We start from the raw sequence: 21,415 nt of genomic DNA, 5'->3' as shown, positions 1-21,415 counted from the left end.
CATTCAAATCATCTCTAGTCTTACAAGGCAGCAACGATAGCATTGCATAGCGAGCGGCGGCTAAAATCCAAGTAAGATCTTTCGCCAATCGATCTTCTTCTTTCCATTCTCAGTAGCAGTTGTTCCGTAACCCTCCTCTTGCACATTATGCTGCCCAACGATGGAAAGGAAGACGTCGTTCAACGTCGTGGGACTGACACTTTGATGCTCGATGCCCAAGATATCCTTGTTCTCCTCCAACATCACGATAAGCTGACCGATTGCACTCAACTGGCAGTTCTCCCTACTCTGCATCTCTCTTCTGCTCTGTTGGCTCAGCTGAGATCTTTGCAGCACATCTGATGCCGTGACTGAGAACCGCAACTGGCCGTGAAATGTTTGAGACTCCACTTGGGCTGAGGGAAATCGCTGTAGAACCCAGTCTCGCATGCGATCCATCTCTTCCGATTTCGAGTGTGGAGCAGTGCGGCTGACCAGATGAACATATAGTGAGTCTCCGAAGCGGCTTTGAAGCTTCTCAACTTCACCTATGGCTAACATGCGTTGTGCGATAATGCCAGCTCGGTTAGCAAGTGCATCAGCCTCTTCCATGCTGTGGGTTGTCAAAAGTATAGAACGACCTGGCACAATTGTGCTGAGTGTTCGCCACATGATGCGCTTCGCAGCAGCATCGAGGCCTGAAGATGGCTCGTCAAGCAGTATCACCGACGGGTTCCCTGTGAGGGAGATCCCGAGGGAGAGTTTACGCTTGTTGCCCCCTGATAAGTTTTGCGCCATGACATTGGCATGGGCATCGAGGCCGACGGCACGCACAACGGCTTGAACTTGCTCCTCAACATCGCCAACTCCACGCAGCCTGGCGTAATGCCGGAGATGTTCAATGACAGTCATGGGCTCGACCGCGTCGAACTGTGGACACACTCCGAGATTTGCCCTGGCTCGTGCTCTCTGGTCGGTGACGGAGACTTGCTCGACGAAAACATCGCCGCCATTACGGCTCGGTTGGATATCACCCCGGATCAGTGAGATGGTCGTCGATTTTCCGGCACCGTTGGGACCGAGAAGCGCGAAGACTTCTCCCTGGCGAACACCGAATGAGACATTGTCAACAGCAGTGAAGCTACCGAACTTCTTCGTCAGATGTTTGACCTGAAGCCCGTCGCTGTTCGTAGTCGACTCGACCCGTAATAGCTCGCTGGCAATCTCTGGGTCTTCGTGTGCTTTTTCAGCTCCGTCGCTGGAGTTCCTGCTGCGCTTGAATATCGCAGGTAGCTTGTTCCCACTGTCGTGGTAGAGAAGAATGCCAAACAGCAGTATCGCCTGCAGGACGAGGTAGAGGATTGGACCTCCATACGCCTTGGTCGCGCCTGGATATCCAAGACCGGTAGCGGAACATGCCAATGAGAAGGTATTGAGACCAATGAGAAGGGCTCGGAAGACGGATGTGACGGGAAAGAAGGCCGAGATAGTGTAATGTCCTATCAGAATGTTGCGATCTGTGACAATGGACGGCGAAAAGGTGACGATGTAGAGAAAGGCGATCAAATAGATCGCAAAACCGACACTATTGTAGGCCATTATTGCAGCAAAAGTCGCAACTTGGCTGTTGGTGAACAGTGAAACAACATAAGACAGCAGAATCGAGGCGATGCCGTACAACAAGAACACTGGAAACAGGTAGCCAGGGGCGTACCAGATGTCTGAGGAGACGACCAATATGATAGCTGCAACCAGGAGAGGGAGAAAGAAGACCCCGAAGTCGAAGATGAGGTGCGACGTCCATGTAGATAGCGACCGCACTCCGCTGGAGTACTGCAAGCCACGAGCGTGGCTGTGTCTCTCAGCGTTGGGATACAGTCCAAAGAACGACGGAATAATCGAGCAGACGATGCTGAAAAATATGGCCAACTGAACTGTGGATGAGGTCGAAGAGGGGATGACGCTGTCAAATGGGGTGTATGTGGTCGCAATGCTGATATTTGTCTTGACGATACTGAGCAGGTTCTGCATGATGACCGCTGAGAGGACTGCCCCTGTTCCCTCATTATCTGCTCGGTAGGCAACTGTTGAGAGTGTGTCTGGGCTGCCGACCCAAAGCCCACCTGGAGTGACATTCTTGCGATGGCCTTCCATGTATCGCGTTAGGTCGGCGTAGGTGGCACTTTGCGCAAGTTCGGTATTCGTGGAGCTATTGGGTCCCGGAAGCAAGAAGCCAAAAAGGTCGCCAAATGATGAGCTAGAGAAAGAGGAAGAAGGACCAGCAGCGATAAGAGCTCGGTCAAAGGCCTTTCTGTAGTCATCGAAGCCTTCTGCAGAAGCTTGACTAAAGTCTGCCACATCGCAGCTAGCAGGGCTCTCGTCGGCGATAAGGAGCTGCATAATTGCTGCTGCAACGATCGGAACAAGAAATACGATGGCGTATGGAACCCAGTTGGTCTTGAGTAACGTGAAGCGTTTGCGAATCAGAGTAGGGATTTGCTCAAAGATTCCCGTCTGACGGCCAGATTGAAGTCCCAACGAGTCTTGTCCACCACTAACAATAGACTTTTCTGTGAGGCCTTTGCCAGAGTCGACTGACCCATGGGCTCTACCCTGACTAAGGGGTTGAAGACCCTCCCCTTGCACCTCATCGGCCACATTGAGGAACACATCTTCAATATTTGGACTGGAGATGCGGTAGGAAATGCTTAGAGTCTCAAGGTGACGGATTACATCGGCGGCGATGCTTGATGAGGGAGCAGTGTAGATGATGGTATTTGATGCCACAGCTAATGTAGCGCCGTGTATTTCTGGAGGAGCTCTCAAATCCTTTGCATTGAGGACATGGATACGGTAGCCGTCTCCGAGAGCGTTCTTCAGGGCTACAGACGAGCCTTCGGCCTTCAGGCTGCCCTTAGATAGTATCGCAATGTTATCGGCAAGTAAGTCGGCTTCGTCGAGGAAATGCGTCGTCAGAATGATGGTCCTTTTGCCACGTTCCGAAAGAAGGATGTCCCAGATCTTCCGTCTTGAGAGCGCGTCAATGCCAGAAGACACTTCATCAATGCAACAGACGGCACTTCCACCAGTCAGCATCATGCCAAGCTGGAGTTTGCGCTTTTGTCCGCCAGACAGATGTCGTGATTGGGACTTTCGCTTTGTCAATAGGCCAATCGAGTCGATCAAGTGCTTGGAGTCCTCCTTGCTCGCAAGGCTCCACGGAGACTTGAGCTGATTAAAGATCGTGATGTGTTCGGCCACGGTGAGCTCATCCCAAAGAACGTTCTTCTGGGGCACGATACCAATCCCACCAGAGGCATCTATAGAGACACCGCCATGGTTGAACCGGCTGATCCCAGCGATGGCATCGAGAGTCGTGCTCTTTCCACTTCCATTGGCACCGAGAAGTGCTAGGATCTGGCCCCTCTTTGCCGTCAGATTAAGACGATCAATGGCCACTGTAGGAGCACGAGGCTCAGATATGAAAGAGAACAGCCGTCGAAGAAAGCTCGGGCGATAAACTTTGGTCAAGCCGTCAATGACTATAGCTTCTTGTGGCCGGACACCGTCACCCTTGTAGATTTTACGACTCTCAGAGCCGACTCCATGAATTTGACGTTCAACGTAGGCGGCAAGCAGTGGGTAGAAAAGGAACTGCAGGATCAGGAAGATCCAGATTGCAATGCCTGGAAGGGTAGAATTGCTTCCTGGTGGTGTCTTGAGAAGATTCATCGGTTGTCCCTCGCCCTCAAATCGCGCCATGGATCTTACAAAGAAGACAAAGGCGCATGGGGTGAATAGCAGGCTCAAGACAGCGACGGCGACAGTGTTTGGGTTGGGGAGTGCCTGTGCCAAAACACCCATAAGAACATAGACCAGAGAGTTGATGACACCGGAAAGCTGAGCCTTCTTGAAGAATGTCGCGCCGAGGATGGCTTGCGAAGTAAGAGCCAGGCCACCAAAGATGAAGAAGACTAGAACAATACCAATGCTAGTCTCTCTCCATATCATGCTCCTCGCTATGACCGATGCTACGACCCAGCCTGGGAAGTAGATTGTGGCGAAAGAGTAGAAATTTGACAACATGCGGATGACCTGGGGCTCCCAGTCATAGCGAGTGGACATCATTGAGTCAATGAGTTGAGAGAGCCCCTTTTCTCGCTCAGTTGCGACGTGACCGGGCAGATGGTAGCTAACGCCAATCAGCGCTAGGATGAAGGAGACTGCCAGATAATCGATGAAAGTCTTTTGGTATTTCCTCCGGACGCTGGCTTGTCGTTCGTTTTCGGTCTCGTCGGTGAAACCCCACTCCTGGACGTTCTCGAGAGACGCTGAACTACCATTTGTTGAGTTCAGACTGGCAATGGCAGAGTCGACGGCATGTTGAAGAGGGAGCGTATATACTTGAACATCACTGTCATCGTTATTGACCTTGAATGATGACCCAAAGACTCCATCCCCTCGCAACGTGTAATTCCAAAGGCCTCCATCACCCTCAGTGGGGGAAGAATGGAAAACGACGGCACCGTAGCAGGTAGTAGTCGCACGGAAGGATGAGCGGCAAATGGAGCCAAGATCGGAAGGATTTGTGATTGTTGTTGAAATTTTCCCGGCTGCAGAAACCTGAGCAGAGATTGCCGCTATTACGCGGTCTACATCGCCGCCTGATAGTCCGCTATTGACGAGAACTACAGTGTCACGAGAGCCATCAGAAGCGGCCAGGCCTTCCGCTAGTGATCTTATAGGTCGAGGATCTGCAATTCCAAACTCGTTCGATGGGCTGTTGAGATTCTTGCCAATGCCGAGGTACACTGTGAGTATGATTGGTAAAAGGATTGCGGTGTAGATTGTTGAGACGGGGTGGCGGGCGAGGAGTATGAGGAAGTTTTTAGTTGAGAGCACACCGACTTGGCGCCATAATGCGGACTTTGGTGCCGCCATGGCAGAATTGAGCGGCAAGTCGGCGTCAGATTGCCGATCGTGCGGTGATATAAGGGGGAGTATAGTTGTGGGAGTCGGTAAGGTGGTTTTCTGCGATACTTATGGAAGAAAGTCGCCGGCAAAATGTTTGAAAACAAGAAGATGGTATCTTTGGATATGTCGGACGAATTCCCCGAGGAATCATTGGCACGTCACAAGATATTTGAAGGGCCATAGAGATCGATAAAGAGCCAGGAGTCAGGGACAACTTTATGCCAAGAATGGCACCTCCATGTCAGCATAGCTATAGGGCTAAGCGATACAGATATATCTGCCCAACGGTCATGGTGGTAAGCGAGGACGCCTTCCTGACATTTGCTCTTTTGGGACATTCAAGAGGCTTCGTCTGGCCAGGGAGCTGCACGCATCACAGGCTAGAGCAGGAAACTGGTGCAGGAAGGACATGATATGAGAAAACCTCAACAGGGGCTAGATGAGGCAGACACTCTCTGAAATCGTGGCAGACAGGTCTCATTGGACAGGTCTCGATGTGTTGATGGATGGCGGAGGATTCCACGTGCATCTTCGCGTCTTCGCTGGGCCAGCAACCACTTCTGTAAAGTGCTAGACTATGTCTGAATGAACTTCCAATTGCCTAATGTGGTTAGCATATGACTGTCAGATCCATCAGCCACCGATGCCGCCAATGATGGCATTAGTTCCAAGCCCTAGAGAGGCACAGTTCCTGGATGCCTGGGATTATTGGGGTCTTCGTGCGACCTCTAATTGCCCTTTTGGGAATCGCTTTGCTTTGCATACCGCCCGACTCACCAGTCCCATGATGGCTACTTGTTCGAGCCATTGACAAGCATGTTCACCAAGGGCACGAGTGCAATTGATGCAACATTATTGATCTTTTGTTTCGATTGGCATTGCCGTTTACATTAGCACGTGGTGGCTAGCATCGCCAGTGCTCAAGTCCATCAAACGGTTGCAACAAAGCTGACCACAGCATTGCCAAATCGGTGCTCACCATTTCGTTCTCTGCATCAACAGTGTGACGTACTAATTTCGCGATTAAATTCTGCACATCAGGAGATTTAAGAGTGCTTCTTTCCGCACTGCATAACGTATTGCCCTGTCAGGCGGAAGCCTTCAGGCCATCGCTCCCGTTTGATTTGAGGAGGTGGAAGAGTGGGATCGTTATATACTCAAAGTACTCGACCTGATTTTGCTTCCATTGGCATTCCGTGTCTGGTTTCTCTATTAATACCAGGCCCGCGAACACCAGTGTTCGAGGCTAGGTCGCTTCGTTTTACTTTCCCACCTGTGTCAGAGATACGTAGTACTGTGTCAGAGATAACCGCCCCCACACCGAAAACTCGGCATCCACAACACTCATCTCAGATGTGGGTATAGCTTCATCGGCCCTCTGGCGCAACGGTAGCGCGTTCGACTCCAGCTTGAGACTCCTCGAGATGTTATCGAAAGGTTATCTGTTCAAATCAGGTGGGGGTCAGTATGTGCACACGCTGAGCGCAAGCTTTTTGCCTCATTGTGTAACTTAGTTATCTACCAACCTATGGAGAAGAACATAAGGAGCCATAGCAGCATGAAACGTTGGTAAGCCTTCATCATCTTGCAAGCAACATACAGTAACGACTCCAAAGTGAGTATACTGGAGTCTCAGCCATGTGGAAAATGTTCTTCAATGCTTATTGTGGATCAACTAGGGCTACGTTTTGTCTACCCTTGACCGATGTCACTGACCGAGATTGACCGAGACTCACCGAAAGGACCGAAAACTATCTCATCGTTACTAAGGTAAAGCAATGGCCTGTCGTCCCAAGGAGCGCCATTCGTAATTGATTATACGGCCTTTGTAAGACAATAATCTGATAATAATCATGTGAAGTCAGTCCCTCAGCTCATTCATTCCTCCCTCCACTGCCCCTCATGTCGGGACTAGTGACCCCCAATAACGGAGGTCTCAAGCTACTGGCTGATAGTGAGATCTTGTTTCTTTTCATTCAACTCATTTCCAGCTTAGACTTTCTCTACGTCTGGCCACTAAAAGCTGGCCCAGAAGACTTCGATGTTCTATATTCCTTGCCCGTCACTACATCTGTGGCCGGATGTCTCCTTGAACCGAACCCAGGAGACGGAGTAATCCCGCCCTTGATGGCCTAGATGATGGTCCGAGCTTTCGGTGCTGGCCCGCAACCCCGCGTCTCGAAGGTCGGAGCTTCGCTCGGTACGCCGGCAGGCATTCGAATACACCCTGAACTTGCCTTATATATGTAATCGGTCATGAGAAGAACTTTGAATTGACAAGATTTAGTCAGTGAAACTTCTGGGCCTTAGCCATTCAATTACTAGTCTTAAACAAAACACCATAATGTCCCCACGCGCTCTGGAAGCTCTTCGCAAGTTCACCTCCTGTGACGTAAGTGCATCTTTGGCCAAGGTCGTCGATCGGCCGGCTTCAGCCATCAAATCTTATCAATATTGTATCAAAGTAGTCAATAACATCTGGGTCAGATTGGGGATGCTCTTGTAAAGCTCAAATACCCCCAGGGGGGCTTTCTTGATGGGATCCGCATGTTCTCGCCGGGCGCGTCAGGACGCGTCTTCGGCCCCGCAGTGACCGTCGAGATGGTGGAGATGAGCAATACCGCGGCGCCCAAGCTAGACAAGCACTTCGTCGACCACAATCAGGAGGGCGGCATAATGTACGTCCAGCAACCCAAGGGCTTGCCTTCGGCTTGCTGGGGCGGGCTGATGTCTACGAGAGCAAAGTATCTCGGGGCGGAGGCTGTGGTTATTGATGGTCGCATGCGAGATGTTGGAGAGCACAACGAAATGGGATTCCCCGTGAGTTTTCTTCCTCTGACAGTAAAGGAGGGGATGGAAAAACCTGACTGCTTTGGTTAGGTGTTTGCGCAAGGCACTTCGATCCTCGGATCCAACACTTTCACACGGGCTTCAAGAGTCAATGTGCCGCTCCAATTCAAGGAAGACCTTTGGATCAATCCCGGCGACATTCTGGTGGGCGATGCCGACGGCGTCGTGGTTACTCCTGTTTCTCTGGTCGAGAAGGTGGTAGCTCTATGCCAGGAAAGGGCCGAAGTTGATGAGAAGATGTTTGTCGAACTGAAGAAGGGGGCTTCCATGGGAGACCTCATCAAAAGCGTCCGGAAAGATAAATGACTGTTGTAGGGTGGGTAATATTTAGCAGCTTGCAGTGCAGCCAGAAGTTCTCACGCTTTATACAACGTCTCATTGCCACTGTAAAAGCTTGATCGCTAGACCATTCCCTTGCGTTTGACTTTCACGACATGTTGCTTCTTCTCGAGCCCCGGTTCGACCGCGGCCAATCTCATCAGATTCTTCACCGTCCAAAGATATGGCTTGGATTCTGAACCATTAGCAGATTCCACTCCTCATCTGAGAGCCAAGACCTCAGGCTCTTGAGCCACGCCGCATCATCTACCTCGAGATACGGCGTCTCCCTCATGGCAGCCTCCTGTGTCCGGACCTTCATTCGCGGCGTATGCGGCCAATCGCTGCCCCACAGCACCCGGTGCTTGTTCGCATCGACAAATGCGCGCACTAGAAACTCCACATCCGAGTATCCTGGGCTGTCGTCGCTGATGCGATACGGTGCGCTCAGCTTTACCCACAGATGGCCGTCCCTCACTAGTCTCATCACAGCGTCAAATCCTGGCTGGGTCGTCGGGTCCTCGCGATGTTCACCGGGCAGCAGACTTGTCGCCTTCAGCAACGCAAAGTGATCTGTAACCAAGATGACGCCTTGCGAGACTATGACGTCTCGGACGAAGGGCTCCAGCGTGGTCCAGAACTCGGTGCGGGTCGTCGTCATCGTCAAGCTCCATGGGAGCGATAGGTCTGTAATCCTGTTCAGATGCGAACGCAGAGCAACTTTCTGTAGCTCGACATCTTCCATAGCTTTGAACTGATACAGGTTCACGCGAAGGCCGCGGACACCCGCTCTGTGCATCGCAAGTAACTCCTCGTCTGTCGTCGTTTCAGGATTGATAACGCCAACGGCCCGAGTCTTTTGGCTTCCGAGCCGGGGGATGAACGCCTTGAGAGACGTGCAGTCATTCCCGTAGGATAATCCATGTGTGAGTACAGATCTCGTGATGCCTAAGCTTCTTTTGAATTGTTCAAACGCGGCAATCGTCGCGGGCGGCGGAGTTAGATGCCTGTTTGGGCTGTAAGGGAAAGATTCGGCTTGACGACGACGAAAGTGCTTGAATTAGCGGGTTTTTCGTTGATGATCTGGCCGCCAGAAAGAAATTTTCGCATGACAAGTAGACCTACGTTCGAAGATATGGTGATGAGTATCCCATCCGCCGCGCGGGAGCAGAACGGGTTGTCTCTCCTCAATCGATGTAGCAGAAGGAGGCATCGCAAAGGAATCAGTCAATGCGAGAACGTTTGCCAGTACTGGTGAACGGCAATGCACTCGTGGCTTTGATCGGCGACGAGGGCTCTCCCAGCCAACGACGCCATCATTCATATACCAGTCATCTTCACTCGAGTTCCTCCGAGCGGTGGTAACAGCAGCACGGAGACGATGGTTTATGCCAGCACTACGGTAGTTGGAGAAAGCAGACACAAACACGCATCTTCGACACGTTCACGCGACAAGATCATCAATTGTCTGCAGGTGAACAATCGAGGAAGTTCCTCCAAAGGAGCTATCCGTGTGAGAAGTATCCGGCTGGCGGATTGCTCCGTCAATATCCGTACGGGAAACGAGTACCCCGTACGGGTGCCAGGTGGTAACAAGACAAACCTGTTCCAAAGGAGACTGGTCAGAGCGTCTCCGTGGAATGCGTGGAAACCGTGGATTCCACGCGATGCGTGGAATGCTCCCCTTTTCCCCTCCCTGGCCTTGCCAGTCTGACGCTACGGTCTGGGGTTTGGATTCTAAGCTTTGGACTTTGCGTGTCAATTCATCCGCTCTACTCCGTAACGTACGTTAGAATAGCCACAAGGGGTGGCCTGTAGAGAGCGAATTGGGGCTAATCCGAGCTGTACATAAACTCTACATCGAGCTTCAGCGGTCTACGGATAGCCTACCGTACTACGGAAAACGAACGGTACGGAGTAGTAGGCCAGTGTCCCTAATTCAACCAATAACCCACATGCTAGCCAGCAAAAATGGATAGCGAAGGCTTGCTAGTTCATTCATCATCGCTACACGAAGATGACTACTGGTATTGCCTTGACCTACGCCTAGGCCTCTTCAAATCGACATAGAGCCGCATAATTACACCTCCGGCCTCTTTTCATTCAATGCTTATTCCTGGTGCAGCCGCCACTGGCCCTGTGTTCCTGCTTAAAGACGTGATACATCAAGCTCACTTACATCCGGCGGAGCACTCATTCCCGTCACCGCGAGTCAGATTAAGTCACACTCCCGCGTGCCAAACAAAGCCAAGCGAGCGTCCGACCGAGTACAAAGGTAATCCCGTAATGAACAATGCAGCTTTTGAGTTCATTCCACTCTCCACTGGGAATTTTCGTCCCAGCCATCCTTGGAATAAAATCAAGCCGCTCCGCGATGCTGTAGCCTACTATACGCCCATCGCCAGTGCGTTCTGCGTCTCAGATGTATCGACTTCGAGGCGGGAGGCGATTCATCAAGTGCGATTCCGCGAGAATAAAATTTGCCGAGGGGTTCCTAGGTGAAGGATTTCATCAAGGTTGACGGGAAGATCGTAAAGCTCACTTGGGCAGCATGGCAGCGAACTGACAAGTCCCAGCGGGAAGCTAGAACATCAAAATCACAGAAGTCTACCTACAACACCAGGGCCGGTAGTGCGATGACGGTGGATCAATCGTGCGACTAGGCGATCGGGAGGTGTTGTGCACGGAGGGCCTACGGCCAGCGTGCTCCCCGATGCCCCGAAGCACATTTTTTTACACGCTGATTTGCTCCACCATCTGCCGTGCCCTATCGAACGTTATCCGGCAGATTAAGGTAGTTCAAACTGTAAACAAAGTATAGACTATCTTGGGATGAGGTGGTAGAGTCTATTCAAGCATGAATAATCGTTGGTAACTCCAGCCTCCAGGCCGTATCGGGTCCACGGACCATGAACTAATAGATCTCCGACTCCCAGGGAATCCACCCGTCATTTGGAGCATGCAGTAGTGAGACCCTAGCGGTGAAACCTTCTGTTAACGGAAGAACAATTCTTCGTAAAGCTTCAACGAGAATACCGCCGGCGGGTTGACAAGGTTCGTCTTGTCAGGCAGAACATATTGCGAATGCTCTTGGCGAAGGAGCGACAGCGTCCAGACTCCAGCGTCCGCCAGCCCTGATTAGATTCAACAAAGAGTCCGATGCAAAAGTATGGAGTACAGGTACGCTTACCGATCCAGGTTTGCCAATTGGGCGCTAAGCCAGCTTCTCCACATACTACCGAGGTCTTCCAAGGAAACATAGGCGTTGTACCGTTCGCTTAGGACTTTCCCGAGTGTCCAAAGTGCAGTACCTATAGGTATCCGTTGCAAAGGGTAGCTATCGTTGCTTCCGGGTATGCTCCTCTGTATAAGGTCTTGATGAAGGCTCGAACAGTAGCTGGAACTCCTTGTAGCTCTTGTAAAAGCCCTTGTATGATTCTGTGTGATTCTCCCCCGGTATGCCTGATGTATGTTTCCCGCGAATTCTGTCTGTCTATCCCGAAAAAGCAGCCCAAGCCACATCCCGCCAGGGGTTGGGTGAAAGGCGGAAAGTGACGTGACAAGCCCCCTGAGAAACACCCCTCCCGGGATCCAGTAAATGTACTTGGTACCTAACGTGAGTGCTAGCTTGTTTAGTAGCTACGTGCCTTGCCATTGTCGGGAGCTGCCCCGGGCTATGCCTTTTTTCCATTCATTTCCTCGCCAATTCATTCCAAGTCGCTTACCTTCACACCGTGGGACATAACCTTCAAAGAACGAGAGAAGATCGACAACTTCATATTCAGAGATGGCTACACGGGCAAATCCGCCCAAGAAGGTCCGGCTCGCCTGTCGTCGTTGTCGCACAAGGCGAATAAAGGTGAGACTCTCTCATAATCCCCGACCCGCGTTGCGGCTCCAGTCAGATCAAATCCCGCGCTGGGGTTTGGTCTTACTAGCCTGGACAATGACTGGGACCATCGCCGCGTTACTCCGGCTCAAACTGTTCGGGTTGCTCATTCTCAACTTTTCAGTGCGACGGAGAAGTCCCTGCCTGCACGAATTGCGCAAAAGCCGGCGAAACTTGCCTAGATGTTGATAGTCAGAACTCGCGTTTGTTGGTTCCTCGCAAGTAAGTGTGAATGCCATAATTGCCATGGCCCCTACTGCGCCCTCATTGGATCCATTCTGAGCGCTTCATACTGGAGTCCCATCTGCCCTGCAAGGTACTCAAAGACGGCTAGAGGAGTCCATGACTGATGATCCTTATCCACGTATAGCTTTGCGAGCGCGGCACGTGCTAGAATTCAATGGCTAGAGGAAATAATCAAACAGCGGCTACCTGACGTCGACATAGCAGGCGGTCCGCAAATAGACGCGTTTCCGGACCCGAAAGGATCGGGGGTCGTCGGAGGTGGAGACTACGATGAGGACAATATCTCGACATCGTCTCCCCGGTCCGGCCGCGGATGTAGTCAACCGGTGCCGGTGGGAGGGACTATAGTTCTGGGGTCGCAACGATCAGGCAGTCTCAAGCGTACCGCGGAGGCCGCGGGATCCAACGACCACGACGAAGAGTTCCCGGATCGTGCGCACTCGGTCGCCAGGAATTTAGGGATGCTATCGCTCAACTCGGATTCAGATCAAAAGCACTATCTGGGATCGAGTTCCGGTGTTCTTTTCACAAATCTCATTGGGGCGTCTCCCTCAAGTGCGGGCTCAACACCGGTTGCTTTGATTGATGACGTCCAAGCCCAGGGACCAGCATCTGAATGGCACGACAGCACCATCCCAAGCAACGTCTCGCAAGAATATAATCGTGCCTTGCACGTGTGTCTACGGCAGGTTCGTATGCATCTCTTCTCTATACAAAGGGGCTGCAGACTTCATTTTTGTTACGATAAAGCTGACGCTCGTCTACGTGCAGGAACTTCCAAGAAAAGAAGATGCCATCAAACTCGTACACACCTACATTCGTTGGATACATCCCGACTACCCAGTTTTAGAAGCGACATCTCTACTGAGTGCCATTGAGGCTCTTTATGCGACTTTTGAATGCTCGCTGGAAGAAGATCCCTTGCCAAATGGCTGGCCAAGTTCCGTTCAAGCGTTTAGGTGGAATGGATGGCAGGTCACCCCGAGCGATCAAGGTATGCAAGCGGTGCCTATGCCCGTTGTTGCTTTTACCCTCTTCATGGTGTTCAACATCGCAGCTATCATGAAGATCAGGTCGCGGATCTACGAGTTTCCTCCCGAAAGGTTCTACCGTGCCGCTCTACATTTCTCGAAGGATTGTTTCTCGCAGATATCTCTGTCGTCGATTCAAGCTTTGGTAACTCTGATTATACACAGCATGTTGACCCCTGCAGAGGTCAATCTTTTCACGCTCATCCATATTGCATTGGCGCATTGCGTGGAACTAGGGATTCATAGGGAACCACCTGCAGCCATCCAGCCAAGTAGTGAATTTGAGAATCAGCAAATTAAGAGGTTGACTTTCTTCACCATATACTCTTTGGACAGGCAAGTTTCGAGTAGTGCTTTATTTTTATGATTTACTAACAATGATAGATCCATATCATCTATTCAAGGCCGGCCCCTTGGCTTCCGCGACGAAACATTCGATATCATGATGCCTGAACCCCAATTATCACGCACAGGCAATACGAACAGCCTCAACACGATTCCATCCTCCTTCTCGGAGGCTGTCCTGAGATATGCACGACACCAGTTCGAACTTGATAGACTGATTTCCGACGTCAAACAACAACTTTACCATCTGCCCGGCGACTCCTCCTGGTTTCCAATGCCTCGAAACCCGACTGACCAACAAGGAAGAATCAAACAAGAGCTCGTGAATTGGTGGCGAGAGGTGTCTGAAGAATCTTTTGATTTCCCCGGTGTTGACAACCGACAGCGTCGCATCTGGAAGCTGAAGCTGAAGATCAAGTATCACACCACGATGGTGATGCTGTACCAGCCTTCACAGGTCATTCGAAACCCTCCTCCCGAGTCTCTCCAGATCTGCTTCAACAATGCTTCGTCCATTCTGCAGGACTACCAAATGTTGCACGATATGCAAGGGCTTCATCATGGATGGCGAACGGTCCAAAACATTTTCGCGGCCGGGGCGACGCTGATCTATTCTTTCTGGACGTGCCCCATCATCCGTCAAAGCGCGTCCACGGCCGACCTTTCCAAAAGTCTGCGCGCTTGTTCAGGTCTCTTGGCAGTTGGTGGGGAATGGTGGCCGTCTGTCAAAAGGGGACAGAGAAGTTTCGGGGCTATTGTCGACCTCACAGTCCGCAAACTTTACACCGGCAATATGCCATCAAAGAACCCCAGACTCTTCATGCCTCTCAGCGCGGAAGACGGAGAGACTGCGATTGAGAACTCAGAAGGAGCACCTGTCTATGACGCAACTGGGCAGCAGTCTGACCTTTCCCACATAGCGCTCAACGGCGCAGATGCACCCTGGCACCAGATGGCGGGAGCCTCGATGGAGCTACCGAATGCCCACGACCCGGTACATTGGCAGGGAGTCTATCCCGCCCCTCCATTCCATTCAACAACGAACGACTATGTTCCGGAAATTGAGACTTTTCTTGCCGATTTCGACAAGTCTGAGTTCAGCTGGAGCTTTCCTTTGACTAGCATTAGCGATCCCTACGACATAGCGAACTTCCCGAACCCGGGATATCGATGACGCAGGTAGGCACTCGTCAGCGCCGTCTTGGGATTTCCCAGGACTTGGAAGGATCCAGCTGCTTGAATGCGCTATCAATTGGGCCACGAGAGTGATCCATACGGATGGCTCCGGGGGTTGGGCTCGCATTTGGTGTTAGGCGGAGTAATCCGTTTTTGGATCTTGCTCAGCTCCCGGACTACTCCGTGTATGCCCCAATTTCGGAGCTCTAAACGGAGTTACCCAGGCCTTTCGACTGTCCGGACTTGAAGCAGGAGCTGCTACGAATTGTTCATGGCATCGCAATGACCAGCACGGTTTTGGTATCGCAGTACGAGTGGAAGGAGAATGAAAAAGATGCCGTGCCCTTGGAAGGTCTCTGGACTGGCACTGAGGCATAGAAACCGCAGTCATGTCGTTAGCGCTATTGAAGGCAACTAGGTCGAAAGGGAGCTCCTCATTCAAACAATCCTCTTACGCCGCATGGAGAAGACATTTTGCAACTCCAGCTGCATCTGTACAAGTTCCGTTAAGTCCTTTGGAGCCGGTAAGTCTTTTGCATAATTCCTGTCAAAACCAAAGCACTAAGTCTGACCGTGACCTAGTACAACCCATTGGATTATGGATCGCGACTACAAGCCCTTCATGACCTGCGAAAGTCCAATAAACGACCCCTGACTCTCTCCGAAAAGATCCTATACAGCCACCTAGTCCCCGGCAACGATGGGTGGTCGCTCGACGAAATACATCGAGGCAAGACAATATTGCGCCTGCGACCCGACCGAGTAGCATGTCACGATGCCACAGCAACAATGGCCTTGCTTCAGTTCATTAGCGCTGGTCTTCCACGCGTCAAAGTTCCGACATCCGTACACAGTGACCACCTGATCGTTGCCGAGAAAGGTGACAAGGAGGATCTCGCCCGTGCCGCTAGCGACCACGAAGAGGTGTACGCCTTTCTCGGCAGTGCGACGAGGAAATACGGAATCGGGTACTGGAAGCCAGGAGCGGGGATCATACACACAACCATCTTCGAGAACTACGCATTTCCAGGCGGCCTGATGATTGGCACGGACTCGCACACACCGAATGCCGGAGGAATGGGCATGCTAGGCATCGGTGTCGGTGGAGCTGATGCTGTCGATGCAATGTCTGGTATGCCGTGGGAGCTCGTCTGTCCAAAGGTCTGCGGCGTGCGCCTGACCGGCAAACTCCAGGGATGGAGCTCGTCAAAGGACATAATCTGCAAGCTTGCAGGTATCCTCACTGTTTCTGGAGGTAAAGGCAAGGTCATTGAGTTCTTTGGTCCAGGCACCGAAACGCTGGGAGCTACGGCAATGGCAACCGTCTGCAACATGTCTGCCGAAATTGGGTCAACGACTTGCGTGTTCCCTTACTCTGAAGCCATGTCACGATACCTATCAGCCACGAATCGGAAGAATATCGCCAACTATGCCGATATTTTCAAACAGCCACTTCTTGTTGGAGACGAGGGCTGCGACCGCTATTACGACGAAATAATCGAGATAGACCTGTCTTCCCTTGAGCCTCACATTAATGGCCCCTTCACCCCAGATCTAGCACACCCACTATCTCAATTCAAACGACACGTCAGCGAGAGCTCATGGCCGTCAGACATCTCTTGCAGTCTTGTCGGGAGTTGCACCAATAGCTCGTACGAAGATCTAGAAAAGGTTCGCCATCTCGTCGTTCAAGCCAAGGAAGCTGGGCTAGAGAAGACAAAGACTCGGTTCCTGGTCAGCCCAGGAAGTGAGCAAATCCGTGCTACGGCAGAGGAGGAAGGGATTCTCGATACGCTCAGACAAGCTGGAGCAGTTGTTTTGAGTAATTCCTGTGGCCCATGTGTCGGACAATGGGATCGGGAAGACGTCGATGTGAAGAACGCCGAGAGGAACTCGGTCATTTCCAGCTTCAACCGCAACTTCACAGGTCGCCATGACAGCAATCCGGCCACTCATTCTTTTGTCACATCACCTGAGCTTGCCGCAGCATTTGCCTTCGCTGGCAATCTCACGTTCAACCCCATGACTGATGACATCCCCATACCTGGTCCTCATGGTGCTCCCAAGAAGTTCCGTTTCACGCCCCCTCAAGCTGCCGAGCTCCCGATGGCCTTCTCTCCAGGCGCCGACCGTTTTCAACCTCCTGTACTATCGGACACAACAGACTTTAAAGTCAACATCCTCCCTTCCAGCAATAGACTCCAACTCCTTACACCATTTGACGGATGGCAAGCCGGCAAAGCGCGTGACATGAACATCCTGATCAAGGTGCGTGGAAAATGTACGACAGATCATATCTCGCCCGCTGGTCCTTGGTATAAGTACCGGGGCCATCTGGAGAATATCAGCAACAACATGCTCCTCGGAGCCACCAACGACTTCTTAGGCGACCCCAGCTCATTGAACATGGTTGGCAAAGCCATGGATCCGGTCGATGGCCAAATCAAACCCGTGCCTCAAGCTGCGAGAAGCATGAAGAGCGCTGGCATCAGGTGGTGCATCATCGGAGATGATAATTACGGCGAAGGAAGCTCGCGAGAACATGCTGCACTGGAGCCGCGATATCTGGGTGGTGTTGCCGTCATTGCCAAGAGCTTTGCCAGAATTCACGAGACGAACTTGAAGAAGCAGGGCATGTTACCGCTCACGTTCAGTGATCCCGCAGACTACGGCAAAATACAGAAAGGGGACCAAATCACGCTTGCAGACGTCGAAGATGCTGATTTGCGGCCCGATAAACAGGTAACCATGGAGGTCGTCACCCTACAAGGTTCCAGGTGGACGACCAAGTTGAATCACAGTTTCGAAATCAACCAGATTGAATGGTTGCGGGCGGGGAGTGCGCTTAACCACATCAAGCGCGTTGCACTTCGTGGCGAAGCATGATGATACCTCGTCGGCGTTAGGCCCCGAGACCCTAGAGGGATCATATGATAAAATGCCAAATTCTGTTCTGCATAGCGTTCTGCCTGATATCATAATAACAAAGTAACCTTTACATAGGCTCGGACGTGTGCTGTTGTCATCACTATGATAATTCTTGAACTCCTTACGGATGTCGTAGCCATGATAAGGTACTATTGAACGAGAGATTGTTGTGCGGAGTGTGTAAGTGGAGCAAATTATGAGGCGATGATGTCCCGCCTTAACATACCCTCAGCGTTATGGAACCCGTTATATGCGGCGAGATGTTGAAATGGAACGGGATGGATGTTCACGATTCATGTTGTCAAGCCAAGCTCGCGAGACCGGTGGTCTATGGGGGACTTTTTCGCAACTTCATGATGGCGAATATCAATTTGCATTCTCAAGGAGTAGTCCGGGCAATGAGATTGGACTTCTCCATGTGACGGACTGTTCCGCTGAGACACGGACTACTCCACTAGGCAAGGGAGTGAAGGGTTGAAATAGTTCCGAGATGACCTTTACCAGCCTTAGCAGTGGCTGGAATAACCCGAGACAGGTACGGGGAAGCCCACTATCGAACTCCTTGACTTCTCTATCTACACTGGCATGGCAGACACCTGAATCTTTCGATTCCGTGGCCACCTATTGGCTGGATGCTTGTATGAAGTAGAAGGATAGGCTGGGCGTGTAATCCTCATAGCTTCAGGTAGACCTTTGTACGGATACTCTACTAGCGGGTAAGAACCTGGGGTTAGATTGGGGGTATGCGGGGTAATTCTGGGGTTTCCGTCTTGTCGCTCGACGATCAGAACAGACTGACATTTGTGTCTCCCTTTGGTGTGTGTCTGAAAAGTAATGCTGATGTTCAGAAAGACATAACTTAAGACCCCTCGTCACCAAGCACCATGCCGCGTTATTTCCACTGGCATGCCTTCTCTTGTTCTTGCAGTAAGAGATATTGGATAAATGTTTCATCTGCAAGAATTCTGATTGATCGTTTTAGCCTTCCCTTTCCTATTCACAAGCTTCAATACCAACAACAATGGCTGTTGATAAATCCAGGGAAAAGGGTGACACAATGCAAGCCAGCTCTGATCATATCGACGATTTACAAGCCTTTCAAGAGCAAGATATTTCCCTTGATAAAGATGTCACTGATGTCAACTTCAGCATGGCCGAAGAGGAATTCATTGCTCACGAGAAAAGTTTGGTGAGGAAACTCGACTACACACTCGTCCCTATGGTCAGTCGTCCGAAAACAGCAGCTCGAGATCCAGTACAATGGTTAACAGCTTCTAGGTTTGGCTCTTGTATCTTTTCAACTATCTTGATCGAAACAACATTGCGTAAGATTCTTATAACCTTCAACTCGTGCAATATTGGTCAGTCTTTAATAGTAACTGGTCACAGTCAAGCCCGATTGAGCTCATTTGAGAAGGATCTCAATCTGACTGGAAATCAATTCAACGTTGCTGTTTCCATCCTGAACATAGGCTATATGTTGATGCAGCTTCCCAGGTAAGAGAGACGTGCTTGAAATTCTGCCCATCCACGCTGAAGTACTGACATTCATCAAGTAACATGCTCATAACTCGAACACGACCCGGCATATACATCCCTGCTTGTACATCATTGTGGTCTATCGTCTCAGCTGCCACGGCTGGAGCTGGCAATTACACCCACCTTCTTGTTATACGATTCTTTCTTGGCATCGCGGAAGCCCCGTTCTTCCCCGGAGCCATGTATCTTCTATCATGCTGGTATCCACGCAAAGAGCTAGCATTGCGCACTGCCGTCTTATACTCTGGCGTCCTCCTTGCCACGGCATTCTCTGGACTTATTGCTGCTGGCGTGCTCTCGAGCCTCGAGGGCGCAAGGGGCATCGCTGGTTGGCAGTGGCTGTTCATCATCGAAGGAGCTGGAAGTTTCACCGCAGCGCTTCTAGGTTTCGCGCTGCTTCCTGACTTCCCCGGACAGAGGTCGGGTGTTGCCAAGTGGTTGCTCACAGATGCTGAGCAAAGAGTCGCGGTTGAGCGTATTCGAAGAGATCGGGTTTCTTTGCCAGAGGCAGACTCGAGTGTCTGGAACGGGCTGAAACTTGCCATCAAAGACCCCCGTACTTGGGTATTCGTGAGTCACGCTGAAATTTACAGAGAAAATATTACGCACAGAGATGCCGAACGGTACACTGACACAGCAGTAAAACAGGTGGTAATGCTGACCGCGAATCATTCAGCCTATGGCTTCAACAATTTCTTTCCCACGATCGTCAAGGGCTTTAAGCTTGGTAGCAACACCTTGACCCTCATTCTGACGGCGCCGCCGTACCTTCTTGCCACTGTCGTCGCATTCACGACTGCCTGGTCTTCCGATCGACGTAAAGAGCGCGGCTTCCACATCTCCGTGCCACAGGGCGTTGCATGCGTTGGGTTCATCATTTCGGTCTCCACGGTCAACATAGTCGCTCGTTATTTTGCTGCATTCCTTTACATCTGCGGGTGAGTTGAGCATATCCGGTGGTCAAGGAAGTAAACTTTAGCTGATACAATAATCCAGATGCTTTTCTTCCAATGCCATGGTCTTCTCGTGGGCTAGCTCCACGCTGAACCAAACTCCAGAGAAGAGGGCGTGTGCAACAGCCATCATCAACCTGCTCAGCCAATTAGGCAATATCTGGAGCCCCTACTTCTTTCCATCGAATGATGGGCCTCGATATGTTATGGCCAACTTGCTCATGATGGCATCGTCGGCCTTGAGTATTGTCACATGCGTGATCATGAAAATTATGCTTACCAGGGCCAACAAAAGCCTCAAGAGAGAAGGTAGAGACACAACACTGTACACATTGTAATTGATGATGGCATTTGGCAAAGATTTCGGTGAAATCCTGGAAACTGGATGAGAAAAATGGGAAAGACGAAAGATTTGCACCATTATTTTAATCTTCAAAGCAGCGCGGTAATGATGAAGTTGACGTTGAAATTTAGCATTAGTATATGGTCATAATTCTCATTTGCCATCAAAGAAATGCAGCATAACCAGTGCTCATCCAACTAACTCATCGATGGAGTGGTCATCGAAAGTCCAACTCGGTAAGTTTCAGCAAAGTTCTAATGAGAGCACGATCCCACGCTACCAACAGGGGGTAGGGAACCTTAAAGAGAGGTGAAGAACTTTAGCTCTGCACTGCCACAGATTTCGTGACTGCATCAGCAATGCCGAAAGAGGATGACCCGGTCTGCTATTTGATGGGATATAAGTAGATACGCAAGTAAGAAATGTCAAAATTCTTATGTCCAAGCACTGATAATCGTGATCTTGACGGTTATTGCCTTATCATAGGTTGAGAGACCATCTTACTATTGAAGCTACGTTTGGAGCACGATACCTCCAGCTCTGCATGACTGTATGAGTATGTCTCCCTTGAAACAATTCGACTAAAGAATAAGGTACGCACCTTATACTCCTCACAGCCAAAGACGATGATCTATGATAAATTTGAGGAGTGAGATATAACCGAATTGGCGAAGTTAGGGCCGACAGATGCGTGACTTACCTCGGGGACATTTTACTTGAAGTCCGTGTGACATCCGTTTGAACCTTAATAATGCTTCAACCACTCATGTAGATTCATGTCAAATTGACTCATCTCCTCTTTTCGATCCCAGTTCGTAGTCTCCCATATTCCTTCCAAAAAATC

The 21,415-nt window shown here is 50.8% G+C and overlaps 6 protein-coding genes across 6 annotated transcripts; 4 read left to right on the top strand and 2 right to left on the bottom strand.

The window, feature by feature from the left end:
- Positions 1 to 60: 60 nt before the first annotated feature.
- On the bottom strand, positions 61 to 4,920 carry CCOS01_14734 (ABC transporter; the record flags this gene model as incomplete). Its single annotated transcript, XM_060462877.1, has 1 exon — positions 61 to 4,920. One exon carries the CDS (start codon positions 4,918 to 4,920, stop codon positions 61 to 63), a length of 4,860 nt encoding a protein of 1,619 aa, XP_060306708.1.
- A 2,377-nt stretch (positions 4,921 to 7,297) lies between these two features.
- Positions 7,298 to 8,109, top strand: CCOS01_14733 (uncharacterized protein; the record flags this gene model as incomplete). Its single annotated transcript, XM_060462876.1, has 3 exons — positions 7,298 to 7,345; positions 7,441 to 7,773; positions 7,834 to 8,109. 3 exons carry the CDS (start codon positions 7,298 to 7,300, stop codon positions 8,107 to 8,109), a joined length of 657 nt encoding a protein of 218 aa, XP_060306707.1.
- A 181-nt stretch (positions 8,110 to 8,290) lies between these two features.
- Positions 8,291 to 8,920, bottom strand: CCOS01_14732 (uncharacterized protein; the record flags this gene model as incomplete). Its single annotated transcript, XM_060462875.1, has 1 exon — positions 8,291 to 8,920. One exon carries the CDS (start codon positions 8,918 to 8,920, stop codon positions 8,291 to 8,293), a length of 630 nt encoding a protein of 209 aa, XP_060306706.1.
- Positions 8,921 to 11,908: 2,988 nt separating this feature from the next.
- CCOS01_14731 (fungal specific transcription factor domain-containing protein) lies at positions 11,909 to 14,806 on the top strand (the record flags this gene model as incomplete). The annotated part of the gene is made up of 4 exons (XM_060462874.1): positions 11,909 to 12,105; positions 12,381 to 12,945; positions 13,028 to 13,367; positions 13,761 to 14,806. 4 exons carry the CDS (start codon positions 11,909 to 11,911, stop codon positions 14,804 to 14,806), a joined length of 2,148 nt encoding a protein of 715 aa, XP_060306705.1.
- Positions 14,807 to 15,197: 391 nt separating this feature from the next.
- CCOS01_14730 (aconitate hydratase 1) lies at positions 15,198 to 17,694 on the top strand (the record flags this gene model as incomplete). The annotated part of the gene is made up of 2 exons (XM_060462873.1): positions 15,198 to 15,332; positions 15,391 to 17,694. 2 exons carry the CDS (start codon positions 15,198 to 15,200, stop codon positions 17,692 to 17,694), a joined length of 2,439 nt encoding a protein of 812 aa, XP_060306704.1.
- Positions 17,695 to 18,757: 1,063 nt separating this feature from the next.
- Positions 18,758 to 20,566, top strand: CCOS01_14729 (uncharacterized protein; the record flags this gene model as incomplete). Its single annotated transcript, XM_060462872.1, has 6 exons — positions 18,758 to 18,958; positions 19,015 to 19,061; positions 19,126 to 19,233; positions 19,293 to 19,845; positions 19,924 to 20,213; positions 20,272 to 20,566. 6 exons carry the CDS (start codon positions 18,758 to 18,760, stop codon positions 20,564 to 20,566), a joined length of 1,494 nt encoding a protein of 497 aa, XP_060306703.1.
- Between the last annotated feature and the right edge of the window lie 849 nt (positions 20,567 to 21,415).

Source organism: Colletotrichum costaricense (genome assembly GCF_030867565.1).
Source record: "Colletotrichum costaricense strain IMI 309622 chromosome Unknown Scaffold_21.1, whole genome shotgun sequence".
Classification (NCBI taxonomy): domain Eukaryota; kingdom Fungi; phylum Ascomycota; class Sordariomycetes; order Glomerellales; family Glomerellaceae; genus Colletotrichum; species Colletotrichum costaricense.
This window is presented reverse-complemented; position numbering and strand designations above follow the sequence as displayed.